At 39.4% G+C, this 17,906-nt stretch overlaps 3 protein-coding genes and 1 long non-coding RNA gene across 4 annotated transcripts; 1 reads left to right on the top strand and 3 right to left on the bottom strand.

The window, feature by feature from the left end:
- On the bottom strand, positions 1-1,175 carry LOC121786486. Its single transcript, XR_006047201.1, has 2 exons — positions 918-1,175; positions 1-728 (listed from the first exon to the last, which is right to left on the bottom strand). It is a non-coding gene; the product is annotated as an uncharacterized LOC121786486 (long non-coding RNA).
- A 2,861-nt stretch (positions 1,176-4,036) lies between these two features.
- Positions 4,037-7,423, top strand: LOC121786042 (MLO-like protein 6). The gene is made up of 15 exons (XM_042184555.1): positions 4,037-4,422; positions 4,501-4,558; positions 4,633-4,886; positions 4,974-5,090; positions 5,161-5,221; positions 5,320-5,408; positions 5,577-5,651; positions 5,716-5,810; positions 5,883-5,932; positions 6,016-6,056; positions 6,136-6,309; positions 6,422-6,457; positions 6,537-6,604; positions 6,686-6,746; positions 6,828-7,423. The coding sequence occupies exons 1-15, from the start codon at positions 4,306-4,308 to the stop codon at positions 7,329-7,331; spliced, it is 1,800 nt and encodes a 599-aa protein (XP_042040489.1). The 5' UTR covers positions 4,037-4,305; the 3' UTR covers positions 7,332-7,423.
- A 189-nt stretch (positions 7,424-7,612) lies between these two features.
- On the bottom strand, positions 7,613-10,393 carry LOC121786044 (polyubiquitin-like). Its single transcript, XM_042184559.1, has 4 exons — positions 10,171-10,393; positions 9,659-9,663; positions 7,972-8,197; positions 7,613-7,923 (listed from the first exon to the last, which is right to left on the bottom strand). Exons 1-4 carry the CDS (start codon positions 10,391-10,393, stop codon positions 7,730-7,732), a joined length of 648 nt encoding a protein of 215 aa, XP_042040493.1. The 3' UTR covers positions 7,613-7,729.
- A 614-nt stretch (positions 10,394-11,007) lies between these two features.
- On the bottom strand, positions 11,008-12,775 carry LOC121786043 (E3 ubiquitin-protein ligase MBR1). Its single transcript, XM_042184558.1, has 5 exons — positions 12,332-12,775; positions 11,853-12,241; positions 11,598-11,696; positions 11,359-11,496; positions 11,008-11,289 (listed from the first exon to the last, which is right to left on the bottom strand). Exons 1-5 carry the CDS (start codon positions 12,765-12,767, stop codon positions 11,143-11,145), a joined length of 1,209 nt encoding a protein of 402 aa, XP_042040492.1. The 5' UTR covers positions 12,768-12,775; the 3' UTR covers positions 11,008-11,142.
- Between the last annotated feature and the right edge of the window lie 5,131 nt (positions 12,776-17,906).

Raw genomic sequence — 17,906 nt, 5'->3', positions numbered from 1 at the left:
TTTTCTGAACATCACATGTTTTTTTTTTCAAAAAACATTTTGTCACATTTTGTACACAATAAAGCACATACTTTTTTACTTTTTTAATGTAACATTTTCCTAAATACTTATATAAATAATGTGTGATTTGCATCTCCATTGTTGAGTAACAACCGATGCGTGATAGGTTTGTACTCAACATCCATACTATTTGCACAAGTCATAACCAAAGGCATAGCTAAAAAATCTCGTATATTTAATCAGACGTAGAATCTACAAGACTAGCCTAGTCGGATAATCCGACCGTCACGACTCTTGGTGGACGGTTGCTGCGACCGTTAGAGCCCAATCCTTCAAGTGCTTCTTCACCTTGTCCGAATCATTGCAAACCCTCGAAATCCTTAAACTTAGTATCAACGGAGAATCTGGCAATTTCACAAGCCATGACTCTTGACAAATATGGCATCATCAATCTGTCTTCTCTCTCTTCATCAAGAATCTCTAAATCATGAGCATCTTGAGATTTGATTCGTTGCAATCCAGGGATCAAGCTGATGACATGTCTGCTTAAGTTGTGTTTTTTTGAAAACAAACCCTAAATCCATGAACCCTTTCACTTCTTGAAGCTCGAGATCGATTGAGCTTCGAGATTTCTTCATTGATGTTCTTGTTGTTGGTGAACATGAGTGAGATTTACTAGTAGTAGTAGTAGTAGTAGTTTCTTCACTTTCTTGTCTCTTGTTCTCCACCTTTAAATATCATAAACAAAAGATGTATGAGAGAGGTGTTTACTACTGGCTTTTTCGACCGAGTAAAAATGCTCAAAGTCGGGAACTGGCGAGCAAGTTCAATAAAAACCGCAACAAACAAGAAAAAGAAAAACCAATAACTAAACGAAAGACCTAAACAGTGCCAGTCGACATAAACTAGTTGATTACCTCTGAGGACGCTACTGGAGGAGATGATGAAGAGATTTCTTGGTTTGACACTATGCCTGAAATTTGAGAGATGTTTTTTGTTGGTGATTTTGATGAAGTAACAATCTGGTGAAACCAAAGTAGATCCATGGCCTCAAATGGGCACACTCCACATTTCTCTGCAGTTCGAGTTGAGAAGATGAAGGTGAAGGTGAAGATGAAGACAAGATGTATATATGGTTTCCTAACTAAGGAGTGATGCAAGTGGGGAACTGTGTGTTTTGGTGAATCATGAGAATGTGGTAATGAGTGAGGGAGCCTTTCTTCCCCACATATTTCCAACACGTGGAATGACTATTTTGTTGATAAGAACAAAACATTCTATGGTGTGAAACACATAGGGTTGTGTGTGACATTTTGTGTATGTGTGATGTGTCCAATTTATTGATTGTGACATTCATCAAGACAGATAGATAGTATGGGATAGGGAGAGTTTCATGGTTGTGGTTTGTCAGAATTAATTCAGCATTCATGGTTGGAGACATTTCTGTTTCTCTACACCGTGATGGATACATGTATATTAATTATCATCAACCAATTGTTTGACATGTGAGCTTACTATTGGCTACATGAAAAATTTGTAGCAACTTGGCTGATAAACTTTAAAGAATAATCAAGATAGTAATTGAATATAGTGCAAATAACTAAAAAAATATCATGAAATTGATATAATTCTGGTTTGTCTCGTAACTTTGAAAATCAGTCAGAAAGACCGGAAAATTGAGAATAAATCCTAATTTCATGGTTTCACTTAGGGTGCGAGAGGTCCCGAGTTTAATTCTCGGAATGCCCTTATTTTTTGTTCTTTTTTCAATTTGCACTATTGGGCCCTCATTTTTTTCAAAAAATGTCCCAATTAATTGTATACAATTGGGCACTAAATTTTTAGGCTTCAATTTCTATGATCCATCGCTATTATTGGATTTTACAAAAGCTAAATCGCTAATCAACTCTCAGCTCCAACCTTGTCCATGGTTTCATTCAACTTATCGAACGTCCAATTTGTAAATAACTTAATATCTCATTTTTTGCAAAAGTCCGGTGTTGAAACTTGAAATCGATTTGTACTCTCTCTCTCCTATAATAGATTGCGTACTTGAGGAATGGCATGGAATTTTAGATGAAGAAAGAAAATAACATATTTATATTAATGTGAGAAATAGTTTTTTTAAAAAATAAAATGTGATATATTTTATATGACAAACTAAAAAGAAAAGTGTGATATCTATAATATGAGTATACATTAGAGCATCTCTAACCATTTTATATTAGACTCAAACCTATTTTAAATTAAATAGTAATTTTACTCGTATCATTTACATAAAATTTAAATTTAAAGAATATTCTCTGTCCACTAATTTTGTTGTCACATCAAATATAAATGATTGTTTTCCATATTACTGATTTTATTGTCATACATTTGATAAAAAATCATAAAAGTACTGCAAAAACATTGGAAAATACGTAAAAATTAGACACTTGTCATCATGTGTTTACCAAGTCACTTATGCAAGTTGTATGAATGTGGGGGAAAATGTTCGAATCAGACTACAAAATAGTATACTCGTAAAGATTAGTGTACATATTTCATGAAATAATCTTTCTTGGTTATAATGAGTACTAATAATAAAAGATGTGGCTATCTATCTATATAGGAAAAAGGGAATACAGTGGAATTTTTGTAGTCAGAAGTCCAACAACTCATTGTATAAGTCAGAATATGACTTCTTGGCCTGTGGAATTCATCATTGACTCCACCATACCACCATTACCTTCATCGCACGTTAGCACTAGTTCTTAGTGATAACAACGCAATCAATGGAAAAAAAAATCAAGACTTGGTCAATGTTAGTATAAGGGGGTGGTACTATACTATATTACTTCATCCGTTTTAAGTATTTCATTTGGACACAATATTTTTACAAAATTGTAATTATTGACTTAAATAAAAATAAAGTAAAATATAAAAGAAAATAAAATAGAAAAAATAATAAAGTAATAGGGATTAAATAGGTTGTTTTTCATAAGAAAAATATGTCAATAGGTCAAAGTGAATACTTATTGTTTTTAAGTCCCTTTAGAAGAGTGTATCTTGTGTGATAAAAAAAATTACGTAAAATTTCCTTCACCATGAGTCAAAGAAAGAGTTAGGGCATCAACAACAAACGCATCATCACTTCACAATATGAAGGGGCGAAGACACTGTTTTGAAGTTTGAACCCTCAACATCTGGGCGGAAGAACCGCACTCCCGATAAGATAATAAAATGAAAAAATGGGGAAAGGCATCTTCGCTAATTTTTCTTTTGTTCAAACTCTCATTACGGATGCTCTTACTATTCTTCTACATAAAAATCATTATTCTTATATTTAAAAGTTAGACTACTTATTTTCATTAAAATATACTATTGTTCTTAATAATAAAAGATATTGGTCTTGGTATATGTATATATACCAAGATCGTACCCCTTTTTGTTAGTGGCATAGTGGTACGATAGTGATATTATGCAGCCGATTTTGAAATAATCCCCTAGACAAATATATAAGACATCCAAGAAAGTTTATTATTGATAAATTGTTATCAAAATGAGAATAATATCTTTGGACGGTGACAACAAACAACAAATACTTCACATCTAATTTATTTGGGAAAATATACCCTTTTACAACAAACTCTCTCTCCTAAAATTTCTTTTAAAAATCTACATATTCCACCGTTGCACTAGGATCATTCTTTAATCTAAAACCGTCTCATCAACCAAGTTGCATTTCATCGTCCATCGCACTTGGTTTCAAGCAAGAGCATCTAGAAAAATGATAATGGACGTCTTGCTTTAAATCATTTTTAAACTAAAAACGTTTTACCAATCAAGTTGCATTTCATCGCTCATTTCACTAATTTCAAGCAAGCGCATCTAGAAAAACCATAATGGAGGTCTTTGTTTAGACCATGTACAAGGAATGACATCTCAAATAGGGAAACAAGGAGGAATAACAAATTCCAAAGTCAGTCAAGCAAAGGGAATGTGTATGTGTGTGATTCAAGAATACAGACCACATATTATCCACAAATGCATGACTTAGAAAACCTCTGCACTAACTACACAAACCTCTGCACTAGCTACACTCCAAATTGTCATAATCATGCTCAAATTTCCTTGCTATGCCTATTTCTGGGGCACGTTTCCACCAAAATCTACATACAAAGTCCATCTTTAGCTGGTTTCCTAAGAGTTTCCTCTTCCACATCTTCTTCCGTGACGAAGTTCTATAAATTGCACTACATGTTATTACACTACTTAGATGTATGTTAAATAGGGAGTGTTTTATCACGTTGCGTAAGACGAGAGATGGCTAAGGGTGGCCGATCACTGGAAGAAACGCCTACATGGGCTGTTGCGGTTGTCTGCTTTGTGCTGTTAGCAATTTCAATTGTGATAGAGCACATTTTTCACCTAATTGGGAAGGTTATATTATTTTTTTCTTAATAGTTCAGAAACCTTGATTTTGAGGGTTATGTAATGACACTTCTGTTATTCGCTCAGCTGCTGAAAAAGAGAAACAAGAATGCTTTATATGAAGCACTCGAGAAGGTTAAATCAGGTTGGTGAGAATTAATGGAAATATATGCTTTTTTTCATGGTTTATCTGATGAAATGTCTTTTTTCTTCCCTCAGAGCTCATGCTACTAGGTTTCATATCACTACTGCTAACGGTAGGGCAGGGCCAGATAGCGGAACTCTGTGTATCGAAATCCATTGCAAATTCTTGGCATCCATGCGACAAGAAGCAAGAAACGAGGAAGTATGGAGTGGGAAAGGGCGTTAGTTTGGGTGGCATCCAGGGAAGGCGGTTGGGTGCTTATTCTGACTATGATGCGACTCAGAGACGCGTTCTGGCTGGCGCGGGATATGACAAATGCTCGAAAAAAGTATGTAGTTTATGATATTTCCTTAAACTACAACATGCTATGAGAACATATTTAGGCTTACCTATCTTATGGTTCCGTCTCTTTCAGGGAAAGGTTCCATTCATTTCCTACGACGGAATTCATCAATTGCACATATTCATCTTTGTGCTGGCTATTTTTCATGTTGTTTGCAGTCTAATCACTTTGGCTTTAGGCAGAGCTAAGGTAGACATTGATCTTCTTTTACAGTTTAAGCCATTTGCTGTATAGTTATATGTCTACTTCATTCACATAGATGAGGAAATGGAAGGCATGGGAAACAGAAACAAGGACGTTTGAATATCAGTACTCACATGGTATCATCTACGTCTCTTGCACAACACGATTTCATTCAATTTTATTTCTATTTGAAACTACTGAACTGAGATGTAAGAATTTATGACATACCATGCAGATCCAGAGAGATTCAGATTTGCAAGAGAGACCTCTTTTGGGAGAAGACATTTGAGCTTTTGGAGTCGATCTACCATCCTTCTTTGGGTGGTGAGACAAAATATGAACGCTTTTTGTACACAAATCATCAATTCATAATTAACTATTTAGACTCTCAAAAGAGTAAATTAATGAGGAATGATTTCCCAACAAAGCACCAAGAAATAAGTACAGAGTAGCAGAAAACTTATCATCAGTTCTGTTTCCCAAAACCTTCAGGCATGTTTCTTCCGGCAGTTTGTCAGGTCAGTCGCGAAGGTGGACTACATGACTCTGCGCAACGGCTTCATTATTGTAAGTCCTCGAACATTCATTTTGACCAGTGAGACGATTTCTCAATCTCTCTCGGCATGAACAGGCACATCTGGCACCACGGAGTCAGACAAAATTCAATTTCCAGAACTACATCAAGAGGTCGCTTGAGGAAGATTTCAAAGTCGTCGTAGGTATCAGGTTCGTGAAACTACTGCCCTTCCGATCATTCACAGTTACCATAACACTAACAGCTCAACCTTATTTCTGCAGCCCTCCCATCTGGTTCTTCGCAGTTCTGTTCTTGCTATTCAACACCCACGGTAACTGAGCTAACACTTTTGAAACCATATATGTTCTCATCATAGTCTCAAGTTTCTAATATCTTCTCTGATAATAAACTCAGGCTGGCATGCCTATCTATGGCTACCATTTCTCCCCCTCATTGTAAGCCATTTCTACATCTCCCACATCCATAGTTTCTCCGGTTGATCAAAACTGAAACCTAGTCATCCCATCTCTACAGATTATCTTGCTGGTTGGAGCAAAACTACAGTTTATCATCACCAAAATGGGACTAAGGATTCAAGAAAGAGGGGAGGTTGTAAAAGGGACCCCACTAGTTCAACCAGGGGATGAACTCTTCTGGTTCAAACGCCCACGTCTCCTACTTTACCTCATTCATTTTGTTCTTTTTCAGGTATTTCAATGTCAATGCGCAACATATAGTTATCATATTTGTTGATCACAATTTCCACCCCAGCTGAGTTGCAGGATTTACCTAACATGTCCCTTCATTCTTTCTCTTTTAGAATGCGTTCCAGCTAGCTTTCTTTGCCTGGGCTTGGGTAAGTATCTGCACGTTAAGTTAATTAAGTTAATTATATGTAAAAGATGCCTTCTCCAACAAAAACTCATGCACCGCAGTATGAGTTTGGGGTGAGATCCTGCTTCCATCAGAAAACAGAAGATATTGTCATCAAAATAACAACAGGGTGAGTTGCAACGATTTCAAAAATCAGAACTTCTTCCTGTTAAAAATCTACTAACACTAGTCATAACTTCAATTGCAAAAGGGTACTGGTACAAATACTCTGCAGCTATGTTACTCTCCCACTCTACGCCCTAGTCACACAGGTTAGTTCTTGAGCTTGATCATGTAAGTCCAAGAGTAAATAGTTTGACAACAAGTGTTAACATGCTATGACAAACATACAGATGGGCTCAAACATGAAGCCAACGATCTTCAACGAAAGAATAGCTAAAGCACTGCATTCCTGGCACCAGAATGCAAAGAAGCAGTTAAAGAAGAATCATCACTCTGGTTCAGTGACACCAGTATCAAGCAGGCCAACTACTCCCCTCCACGGCTCGTCCCCTGTTCAACTGCTGCGTTATTACAGCAATGAGCTCCACAGCGACCCTTCTACTCCAAGAACACCCAATCACAGAATTGAAAACCCTGTTCATCTGCTGCCTTATTACAGCAATGAGCAGCTCAACAGCGACCCTGCCACTCTAAGAACACCCAATCACAGAATTGAAAACTGGCAGGATGAACAAGATGAAATCATATTGTCTCCCCATGGTAAAACAGCTCATGAACCGGTCGAAAAGGAGATGGAGATTAGACATCATGCAGACCCTATGACCTCACAGAACAACCTTGATCATAAAATCAATGTAAAGGATTTTTCATTTGATGGAAGATCAGCAGTTTGAATTGCTGCTTGCCTATTCTTTCTTGCCAATAGATTTGTGAGTTTTTCCTCTGTGTCCAATTGATTCAAATTCAAAGCCATGCTTTCATCAAATCTTTATAACTCAATCATCATATTATACATATATACTGATTATGTCCAGCAAAAAGGAAGCAAATCTCACTAATTATGTCTAGAAAAAACAGCAATATAAAGAAAATAACTCTTTGATTGAGCTCAATGAAGAAATCTCATACATTCACACCACAAGATTAAGCCAGCAAATATCTATTAAAACTGGCATAGTAAGAAACTAAATTACTAAAGTGAGCAGTACTATATAATAGTAAGACAATAATCAAAGTCATATATATCTATATGCAAGTTAAATTTTGAACAGATCATCAATCAATTAAAAGTTCAAACAGCATCACCACCGCGGAGGCGAAGAACAAGGTGCAGAGTCGACTCCTTCTGTATATTGTAATCCGCCAGTGTCTTCCCATCTTCAAGCTGCTTGCCGGCGAAGATCAGCCTCTGCTGATCCGGCGGAATCCCCTCCTTATCCTGAATTTTCTCCTTCACATTATCAATCGTATCATCGCTCTCCACCTCTAGAGTGATCGTCTTTCCCGTCAGTGTTTTGACGAAGATCTGCATACCTCCGCGAAGCCTCAGCACCAGGTGCAGAGTGGATTCCTTCTGAATGTTGTAATCAGCTAGGGTTTTGTCGTCATCGAGCTGCTTTCCGGCAAAGATCAACCGCTGCTGATCCGGCGGAACTCCTTCCTTGTCCTGAATTTTCTCCTTGACGCTGTCGATGGTATCGGAGCTCTCGACGTCGAGAGTGATCGTCTTCCCGGTTAGGGTTTTCACGAAGATCTGCATCTTCAATTTGGGGGAAATTGTGATTTGTGAGAGATTGCAAAAGTGCTTAGATGATCATAGACTCTGCAAACGGAGGAGTCTATTTATATGCCGCGGGAGATTGGAGATCGGCGCGTTCGAAAAGTTCGAATTTAAATCATTGAATTATAAATATATTCTCATTATTGGTTGTCCTATTATGGTTAATCATAAAGAGGATATATTTATAATTTAATGAATGTCTATTGAAGATAAATATTTGCAAATAAATGACAAATTGAAGTTTTATGGTCACAAACTCACAATTGCTTTATTTCGCAATTTACTTTTGCAATATGTGTGGAAATATTTGTTGCTGGATTTCAATATATAATAATTTGATAATCCATAACAATACTAGAATTAAAATTAGTTAATGACGCCACAAAAGGACTAACTTTGACTCTTTCATAGGTCAGTAGATTGAATGATTGACACTACAATATACATTGATTTTAATTGGTTCCACTTTTTCGTTCAACATGAATTGTTTATATTGGCAAAGAAAATTCTAAAACATAAGAAAAATAAACTACCCCGTTCGTCCATTAATACAAGAGCACATTTGACTGACACGAATTTTTAAAATGATGGAAAGTGGGTTGGAAATGCTAGTGAAAGGTGAATCCTATTTTTATATATTATTTTTATAATAAAATGTGAGTGAGATAAAGTTAATGAAATGTAATATTCATTACTTAAAAATAATAAAAATATAAATGAAAAGTTTATTGGTGGACAGAACTAGTAAATACCAATACAACTTTAGAGGAAGTTAGCCGTAAGTTTATTTTTGTTTCCTAAATTCTATAATTTATTTGGGCTTAAATTTTTATCAAATAGCTCATGTCTTCTTTAATTTTTGGTCGTTAGCATACAATTATATTATTGGAACTTTGTTATCTTCAATAATCATTTTGACTAATTCTTGAGCCCAACACCATGAATTCACCATGTTATGCATTTTTTTAACTTTTTTGTTCCATATAGGTGTAATAAGCACTTCATTTGGTCTTGAAATGTACTTAATGTATGTTTTGGACATGAGATATCTACATAGAAATTGCAGGAATAGGGAATGCAAAGATTGTTGATAGTCTAATGATGAATGGTACTTCTGTTGAATGTTGATCAATGATACTCAAAATTAATGGGGATGTTTTTTCAGATATTGTGAGAGAGAATAAAGTACAAAAAGTGGTGAAAGAGATAATTGAAATTTAAGTAAATTAGATGAATGGCTACAAAATAAAAGAAAATAAATTAAAGGGTTTGATTTGAAAAAGCAACATTCCAAAATGAATACAAGTCAACTAACTTGGAATGATGAAACTTAACTCTTGAGAGTACTATTTATTTTATATTTCATCCGTTCCATGTTAATCAAATTGTATTCTAAGTTAATTTATTTGTATTCTTTTTCGAGAAGTATATGATATTGACTCCTCCTTTTCTTAATACAATATTTTTTTTCTCATACTTTATTTATTTTATTTTGTTTTGTTTACTCTATTTTTTCTCTTATGATATTCTTTCTAGTACTATTTATTTAACATATTAAATAGTTATAGTATTTTTTAAAATTCATGTGCCCAACAAATTATTTTGAGATGAAGGAAGTATAAGAATTTAAGTTTTGAGCCAAAAGAACCCTAACTAATTATGTCTTCCAAAAAGAAGCAGTCTCATTCCTATGGTAATTATGTCAAGCAAATACCAATATAAAGAAAATAAGTCTTTGATTAATCTCAACGAATCAATCTCATATATTCATGCAACAATAGACATCATATTTCTATTTAAGACTTGCAAAGTAAGGAACTAGTAGTAGATCGATCGATCGATCGATTACTATAGTAGGAGTATATAGTAATTAACACATCGATGAAAGTCATATGAACACTTTCATTTTTCAACCAATCATCAATCAACACAAACATGTTCATGATCACTACCACGGAGGCGAAGCACGAGGTGCAGAGTCGACTCCTTTTGGATATTGTAATCCGCCAGTGTCTTCCCATCTTCGAGTTGTTTTCCCGCAAAGATCAACCTCTGTTGATCCGGCGGAATCCCTTCCTTGTCTTGAATTTTCTCCTTGATGTTTTCGATTGAATCATCGCTCTCGACATCAAGAGTGATGGTCTTTCCGGTTAGGGTTTTCACGAACATCTGCATCTTCTTCAATTATGCGGATGAGATCCGGGGGAAATTGTGATTTGTGATAGATTGCAAAATGTTGAGATGAATAGATTTTGCAAACATAGGAGTCTATTTATAGGCAGCCGAAGATGTGGCGTGTTTACTTGTGATTAAATGTTATTTTTTAATATTTTAAATTATGTTCATCATAAAATATTTTTCTCTAACATTACTACATTGTTTTATGCATTGAATTATACAAATATTCTCATTATTGTTGGTCTTCATTATGGTTAAAAATTAACGAGAATATATTTGTAATTTAATGAACAGCCTATTGTATTAGAAGATAAATATTTGCAAATAAATGACAAGTTCAAAAATTCATGGTAAAAGTTGCTTACTTTCACAATTTTAAAAAATGTTCCCTCTATTTTATATTCCCTCCATCCAAGGTCACATGAGGTATTAATTGATTCATTCTCCAGTTTAATTGATTTGTATCTTTTCCGAAATTAACTCATTTTCTTTTTGGGAAAACAATAATTACTTTTTAACAATTTTTCCTCTTATAAATCATAGTAGTTCTTTATTCAACTTAATAAACGTACATTTTCAAAATAAAGTATAAGAAAAAATAAAGTCAGTTATACCGAGAGAGAATGTTAGTTCAATAATTACATTAATCACATTGTTGTTTCAAAAGTAATCCATTTCCCTCATTGCGGGGAATAATTTGAACTGAGGAATAATTTTCAATTACATTTCCTGAAACAGTAACAAATTCAAGAAGATAGTTCGTTGTCATCAACTGCAGATTGCTTGCAGATTGGGCACAAGTTCTTCATTGACAGCCATTTCTTGATGCATCCCACATGAAAATCATGCCCACATTTTAAACTCCCAACTTCATCCATATCCATGTATTCCTCCTGCCACCACCACAGTTAATCACACTTGCAACTTTTGAATGAATGAATGAGAGAGAGAGAGAGACTCACCAGACAGATAACACACGTCCCGTTGTCTTGAGATTGGTTCGACGAGCGATAGATGGATTGAGTTAGACACTTTGACACCAAGCCATCAGACAAACCTGTGCTGACACTTCCAATCCTCTCTCCCAGTGCAAGCAGCTCCTGATCATATACCGATTTGTTCGTGTTTCAGTAATTGCGATTCAGAGTTACAAAAGCTGCAATTTAAGAAGAAGAAGAAGAAGATGGTGTATCAAAGTGACCTCATAGCTCATGTTGTCTGTGTCAAGCCTCATCTCCCTGTGCTGGTCGTAAGGAGCCCTCGAGCCATAATACGTAGAGTAGCTCGCCGTCATAATAGCCTGAAATTCATCCCCATGAGAGTATGGAACATATGGATATACACATTTAACCAGAATTGGTTTAAGGATAGAGCAAGTTGCAGCAAAATGTAGGTTTGAAAAGGAGAAACGAGTCTCCACGTAATTTGGATGTGAAGCAGTGGCCTAGATCCATACCTCATGTGCAGCTCGATCGGGTGCACTTGACTCCCCAACAACGGGTCTATATCCGTCACTTGTTCTACCATTCCTTTCACTATAATGAAACCCTGGGGTAGAAAAGGCCTGCGAATGTCTAGAAGGGAAACTGTCTGCTGCCATTGCCGGCCCTTCGCCAGAAACAGCAACTTGCCTTTGGTAAAAGTTGCCTGATGAAGAAGCCCAATATGTGTGGGCAGAACTTTGGTCGTAACTGCTTTGGACCTCTACGCGAGGTTGATTCAAATAACCATAACTATTTTGAGGGATAGGAGCATTATTGTTGTAACCACCGCTGTCCACCGAGCCATTAGCATGACTGTTTAGTGCATTGAGGGTGTTCGGACTGCGGCCGAAGGAACTTGAATCTGCAATATCAGCTCAAAGATTATCTTAGTATAATAATTTACATTTCTGATTTCAGCATATGATATTGTATAGATTCATGAAAAACTAACCTACACCACGTGGCCCCCCGTGGCCAGAAGGCGATACGAGACAATGATTCCAATCCGTTATGGAGACGTTTGAACTCTGCCTCGAATAATCCAGTGTAGTAGATCGGTTAGTGGGTCGGTTAGAGAAGGAATGATGCATAGAATTGCTAGGCATATGTGTTCGGGCCAGGTCAGGTTCCTGGTCAACTACAGTTCTACTTCTCACATTCCGATGTGTACCTTCACCACCAATAGAGAGGCCGTTAACTCTGTAGCCCGGATGATACTCCCGAGGCATATGATAAGGTCCTGTGTTCTGCTTTTCCTGCCATGGATCAGCAGGTAAGAGCAAATTTGATGAGCTTCCAGCATCGTAATATCTGCTAGTAGAACCCCTGTCATACAGCTGAGGGGTGCTTGGACTTTTCCGCTTGTGTGGTCCTCTGCTGCTGCCCATTGTTGCTGGATTAATGTTAAGAACAGAATTGAAAGGAAAACAATTGTAGAAATTCTTTATTCAATCGGCAGTGCCGCCCAAGCCCCAGGCTTTTCCTTGATACAATATATATCCTTTTCAAACATAATCTCCTAAACTATTAATAGGGAAATAATCATAATAACCGACTTTCCCCCCCAACAGGCGCATCATAACCGCCCCTTATTCTATTTACAAGATACACACTCCTATTTACAAAATACACACTATTTACAATATTTATACTAATTACACAGCCCACGAATGTAGACTCAATCCCGATCCTCACGCTTCTTCCTCCTTTGATACACTATCAAGGGCTTTCCCTGGTTGTCACCCTTTCGCTTCATATCAATTCCATCCCCCTTAGAATCGACCTTGTCCTCAAGGTCAAAATCTGGAAATTGCCCCATAAAATGTTGCAAGTCGATCCAAGTAGCCCCATCTTCACCCTCACCTTTCCATTTCACCAATAGTTGCTCAACTTCACGTTCCCCCATTGGAATCACCCGCAATGCCAAGATTTGTTCTGGCTCGAGCATTGGCAAGACCGGCAGTTCTATAGATTCCGGAAATTCAGTTGTAACTTCATGATTTCCCACCACCTTCTTTAGTTGAGAGATATGAAACACCGGATGTACCTTGCTGCCTTCCGGAAGGCGCAGCTTGTATGCTCTGCTCCCAACCCGAGCAAGAATTTCGAAAGGCCCATAACACTTAGCCGACAGCTTATGATCCTTACCATCCCGCAACGAGGCTCGCCGAAACGGTCGGACCTTCAGAAACACCTTATCACCAATCATAAACTCTACGTCTCGACGGTGCTTGTTGGCCTGAATGCTCATCTCCTGCTGTGCTTGCATTAGATTTCCCCGAAGTCGCTGCAAAACTTCATCTCGGCTGGCCAAAGTTTCAACCACTGCCGGCATTTTACACTCCCCGGGCAGAAAACGGCGAAGAGTTGGAGCCGGCCGACCATATACCACCTCGAAGGGAGTCATTCGCGCCGCGGTTTGGTATGAAGTATTGTACCAAAATTCTGCCCATGCCAACCATCTCACCCATTGCTTGGGCTGCTCGCTAGTGAAACAACGGAGGTATGTCTCCAACACCCGATTCGTCACCTCCGTTTGACCATCCGTTTCAGGATGGTAGGCTGTAGAGAACTTGAGGCGAGTACCGGACTGCGCGAATAATTCTTTCCAAAAAACACTTATGAACATGGAATCACGATCGCTAACAATGGAGTTGGGAATTCCATGCAAGCGGACCACTTCTTTCATGAAGATTTCCGCCACCGAGCGAGCAGTGATCGGAGGCTTTAATGGTAAGAAATGAGCATACTTAGATAACCTATCAACCACCACCAATATCACAGAAAATCCTTTCGACTTAGGCAAGCATGTGATGAAATCCATAGAAATATCTTCCCAAATTTGTTGCGGAATAGGCAACGGCTGTAGCAACCCGGCTGGCGACATTGCCTCGTATTTCATCTTTTGACAAATCAAACATTTAGCAACATATTCTTTAACAGTACGGAACATACCTTTCCAATAAACGTTGGTTGCGATCCGTCGATATGTTCGCAATACTCCTGCGTGTCCCCCAGACGGGGTATCATGGAACTCATGAAGAAGTTCGGGAATCCATCGCGATGCTGCCGGTAGCGTGATGCGATCGTGAAAGAATAATTTCGTTCCCACCAACCGAAAACCCGGTCTACTGTCCGGCTGCCGCTGAATTGATTCGATGATGGCCTTGAGATACTCGTCACTCCGTTGCTCGCTCTCGATCCCCTCGAAGCCCAGCCACTCCGCCTTACTTAATGCTGACAACTCGGCATCACCGTCCCGTCGTGATAGAGCGTCCGCCGCAGCATTAGAAATTCCAGTTTTATACTCAATATCAAAGTCATATCCCATCAACTTAGCAATCCAAACTTGCTGCGCGGGAGTAACAATCTTCTGATATAGCAAATGCTTCAAGCTCCGGTGATCGGTTCGCACCACAAACTTCCTTCCCAGTAGATAAGGTCGCCAATGCTGAACGGCTAAAGCGAGGCCCATCATTTCCCGTTCATACGCCGATTTTGTCAAGGTACGATCAGCCAAAGATTTGCTGAAATAGGCAATCGGTCGACGCTCCTGCATTAGTACCGCCCCTATGCCCGTTCCGGAAGCATCGCATTCGATAACAAAGGGGCGATCAAATTGGGGCAATGCCAACACCGGTGCCTCCGTAAGAGCCCTCTTTAAGCGACAGAAGCCCTCTTCCGCTTTAACAGTCCACTCAAAGCCTTTGGGAGCGTCTTTCTTTAATAACATCGTTAATGGCCTCGCAATTAAGCCATACTCCCTGACAAAACGGCGGTAGTACCCAGTCAAACCCAAGAATCCTCGTACCTCGCGTATACTCGAAGGTCTCGGCCACTCTAGCACAGCCTTAATTTTATCCGGATCCATTGCTACTCCATCCTTCGAAATTATGTGACCCAAGTATTCGACTTGCCGACAACCAAATGTACACTTCTTGTGATTTGCCAAAAACTGATTTTCTTGTAAAATCCAAAGCACAGTTTCCAAGTGCACTCGATGCTGCTCCCACGAACGGCTGTAGATGAGTATGTCGTCGAAGAAAACTAACACAAACTTACGCAAATAGGGCCTGAACATGTCATTCATAGTGGATTGGAAAGTCGCCGGTGCATTCGTGAGGCCGAAGGGCATGACCAAGAATTCATAGTGACCACTGTGAGTTCGGAATGCGGTTTTGGGTACGTCCTCGGATGCAACTCGGATTTGGTGATATCCGGATCGAAGATCAATTTTGGAGAAAACGACCGCCCCAGCCAGCTCGTCAAGCATCTCTTGAATCACCGGAATGGGGTATTTATCCGGTACCGTCACCTTATTTAATTCTCGATAATCGACACAAAATCGCCAACTCCCGTCTTTCTTTTTAACCAACAATACTGGGCTTGAGAAGGCGCTCGAACTCGGTCTTATAATCCCTGCCAATAACATGTCCTTCACCAATCGTTCAATCTCGTCCTTCTGGTGACGCCCATAACGATACGGTCGCACAGAAACTGGCCGAGTACCATCTTCCAAGGTAATGCGATGGTCTGTCACTCGCTCAGGTGGTAAGGATTTCGGATCCCCAAATACTTCGTGAAATTGTTGCAGCACTTCTTGTACCCCTTCTTGCTCGTGTATTTCAGCGTCCCCCTTTTCTTCTAGTACTATCGCCCATACTTGTGCATCGCGAGAGTTGATTAATGATTTTAGTCCGATAGGTCCCCGGCACAATTGAGGATCGCCCCGCAGCTTGATGCAGCGACCTTCCTTTTCGAACTTCATTATCATTTTGTCGTAGTAGTGCTTCACCTCTCCCAAGGTCGAAAGCCATGTCATACCCAAGATCATATCTACACCACCTAGCGGAAACACAAAACAATCTAATAGGAACTGACATCCCGCCAATGTTACCTCAATTTTCCGGCATGCCCCATCCGCTTCTTGGCGTAAACCGTTTCCCAAGAGAACGCCGAATCGCTCCTCTCGATCGGGCTGTAGTTGCAGCCGGTCCACGAGTGCCCTTGATATAAAATTGTGGCTTGCTCCGCTATCTATAAGAACTATGATAGTGTGTTCTCCCAACTTTGCATGCAGGCGCATAGTCCGAGCGGTATCAATGCCCGCCATTGAATATAATGGCAACTCAACGTCTCCTTCGCCAGACTCTTCATGCTCCTCGTTCATCTCCTCAAGTCCCGTTGGCTGATAAAATTCATACTGCTGCAGGTCTATCTTCTCTCCTTCGGTGATCATTACTCGCAACTGTTTGAGGCTACACTCATGCCCCGGAGAATAAGGTTTTCGACACCGGAAGCACAGCCCTTTAGCCTTTAATTCCGCCAATTCTTGCGAAGAGATCCTCGTAAAACGAGGTCGTTGTGGATGCTGCATCGCTTCACTGGCCCTTGACATAGAAGATTTCTCACCCGGACGTGAGTTACTACTAGTGAAATTCTGACTTGGCCTTCCTATCGAGTCAGTCCAAGCCATTGAACCGCTTCGACTCCAGCCGCTTCTCCTTGGCGTCGAATTATTCCAATTCAAACTTGTACGTCCTCCCCCCTGGATTGCCAAATTATCTTCTACATCACGTGCTAATTCCATTGCCGATTCCAGTTCAGTCGGCCTGAATAGGCGTAGGAATCCTCGTATTGGATCCTTAAGACCCTTCATGAAGTAGCCGAGATAATGAGCGTCGGTTAAGCCCGGTACTTGACTTGAGAGTTGAACAAACAAATTGACGTAATCCTCGACTCCCTTAATTTGTTTAATATCAGCCAATCTCTCAAATGCGTCCCCTTGGAAACGAGTATCGAACCGAGAAACCAATGCTTCCGAAAATTCCTTCCATGTGAGGGAGGGCTTACGAGAACGCAGCCAAGTCATCCAATACAAAGCCGGTCCCTCCATTGCCACCACCGCCGCTGCAACTCGGAATTCCGTCGCAGTTCCGGTTATCTCGAACTGTTGGTTGGCACGGGCTAGCCAACCGATGGGGTCCATTCCGTCGAACGACGGCAATTGCAAACCCCCTTTGTTCTTCCCCTGGTCGGGTTTCTCGCCCGTGTCGCTACCTTCCTCTGATTTGTTACCATCGTCGTTGTTGGACCCTCCTCCGCCGGAGTGAGATTCCGACTTAGTTTTGACGGCGACCGATAATTCGGTGAGGGTAGCAGTAATTATCTCCAGACTTTCTTTCATCGCTCTCTGATCTTCTCGAATCCCTTGCTGCTCTTTTTCCAACGCTTCCATCCTTTCCGTTTGCGATCTCGTCATTTTCAAGTGAGGACGGGATCCGGCAGGTCGGACCAATTGTTAAGAACAGAATTGAAAGGAAAACAATTGTAGAAATTCTTTATTCAATCGGCAGTGCCGCCCAAGCCCCAGGCTTTTCCTTGATACAATATATATCCTTTTCAAACATAATCTCCTAAACTATTAATAGGGAAATAATCATAATAACCGACTTTCCCCCCCAACAGGCGCATCATAACCGCCCCTTATTCTATTTACAAGATACACACTCCTATTTACAAAATAC

The sequence above is a fragment of the Salvia splendens genome, chromosome 22 (assembly GCF_004379255.2).
Source record: "Salvia splendens isolate huo1 chromosome 22, SspV2, whole genome shotgun sequence".
Classification (NCBI taxonomy): domain Eukaryota; kingdom Viridiplantae; phylum Streptophyta; class Magnoliopsida; order Lamiales; family Lamiaceae; genus Salvia; species Salvia splendens.
This window is presented reverse-complemented; position numbering and strand designations above follow the sequence as displayed.

Bases quoted from the DNA above. Each gene is read 5' to 3' on its own strand.
- LOC121786042 (XM_042184555.1), top strand. From the start codon at position 4,306: ATGGCTAAGGGTGGCCGATCACTGGAAGAAACGCCTACATGGGCTGTT. The intron at 4,423-4,500 runs GTTATATTATTT...TTATTCGCTCAG, and splicing joins TTTTTCACCTAATTGGGAAG to CTGCTGAAAAAGAGAAACAA. The intron at 4,887-4,973 runs GTATGTAGTTTA...CGTCTCTTTCAG, and splicing joins ATGACAAATGCTCGAAAAAA to GGAAAGGTTCCATTCATTTC.
- LOC121786044 (XM_042184559.1), bottom strand. From the start codon at position 10,393: ATGCAGATGTTCGTGAAAACCCTAACCGGAAAGACCATCACTCTTGAT. The intron at 7,924-7,971 runs GTATGCAGATCT...CGATCACTCTAG, and splicing joins GGTGCTGAGGCTTCGCGGAG to AGGTGGAGAGCGATGATACG.
- LOC121786043 (XM_042184558.1), bottom strand. From the start codon at position 12,767: ATGGGCAGCAGCAGAGGACCACACAAGCGGAAAAGTCCAAGCACCCCT. The intron at 12,242-12,331 runs GTTAGTTTTTCA...CTGATATTGCAG, and splicing joins CGGGGGGCCACGTGGTGTAG to ATTCAAGTTCCTTCGGCCGC. The intron at 11,290-11,358 runs GTGAGTCTCTCT...TGGTGGTGGCAG, and splicing joins GGACGTGTGTTATCTGTCTG to GAGGAATACATGGATATGGA.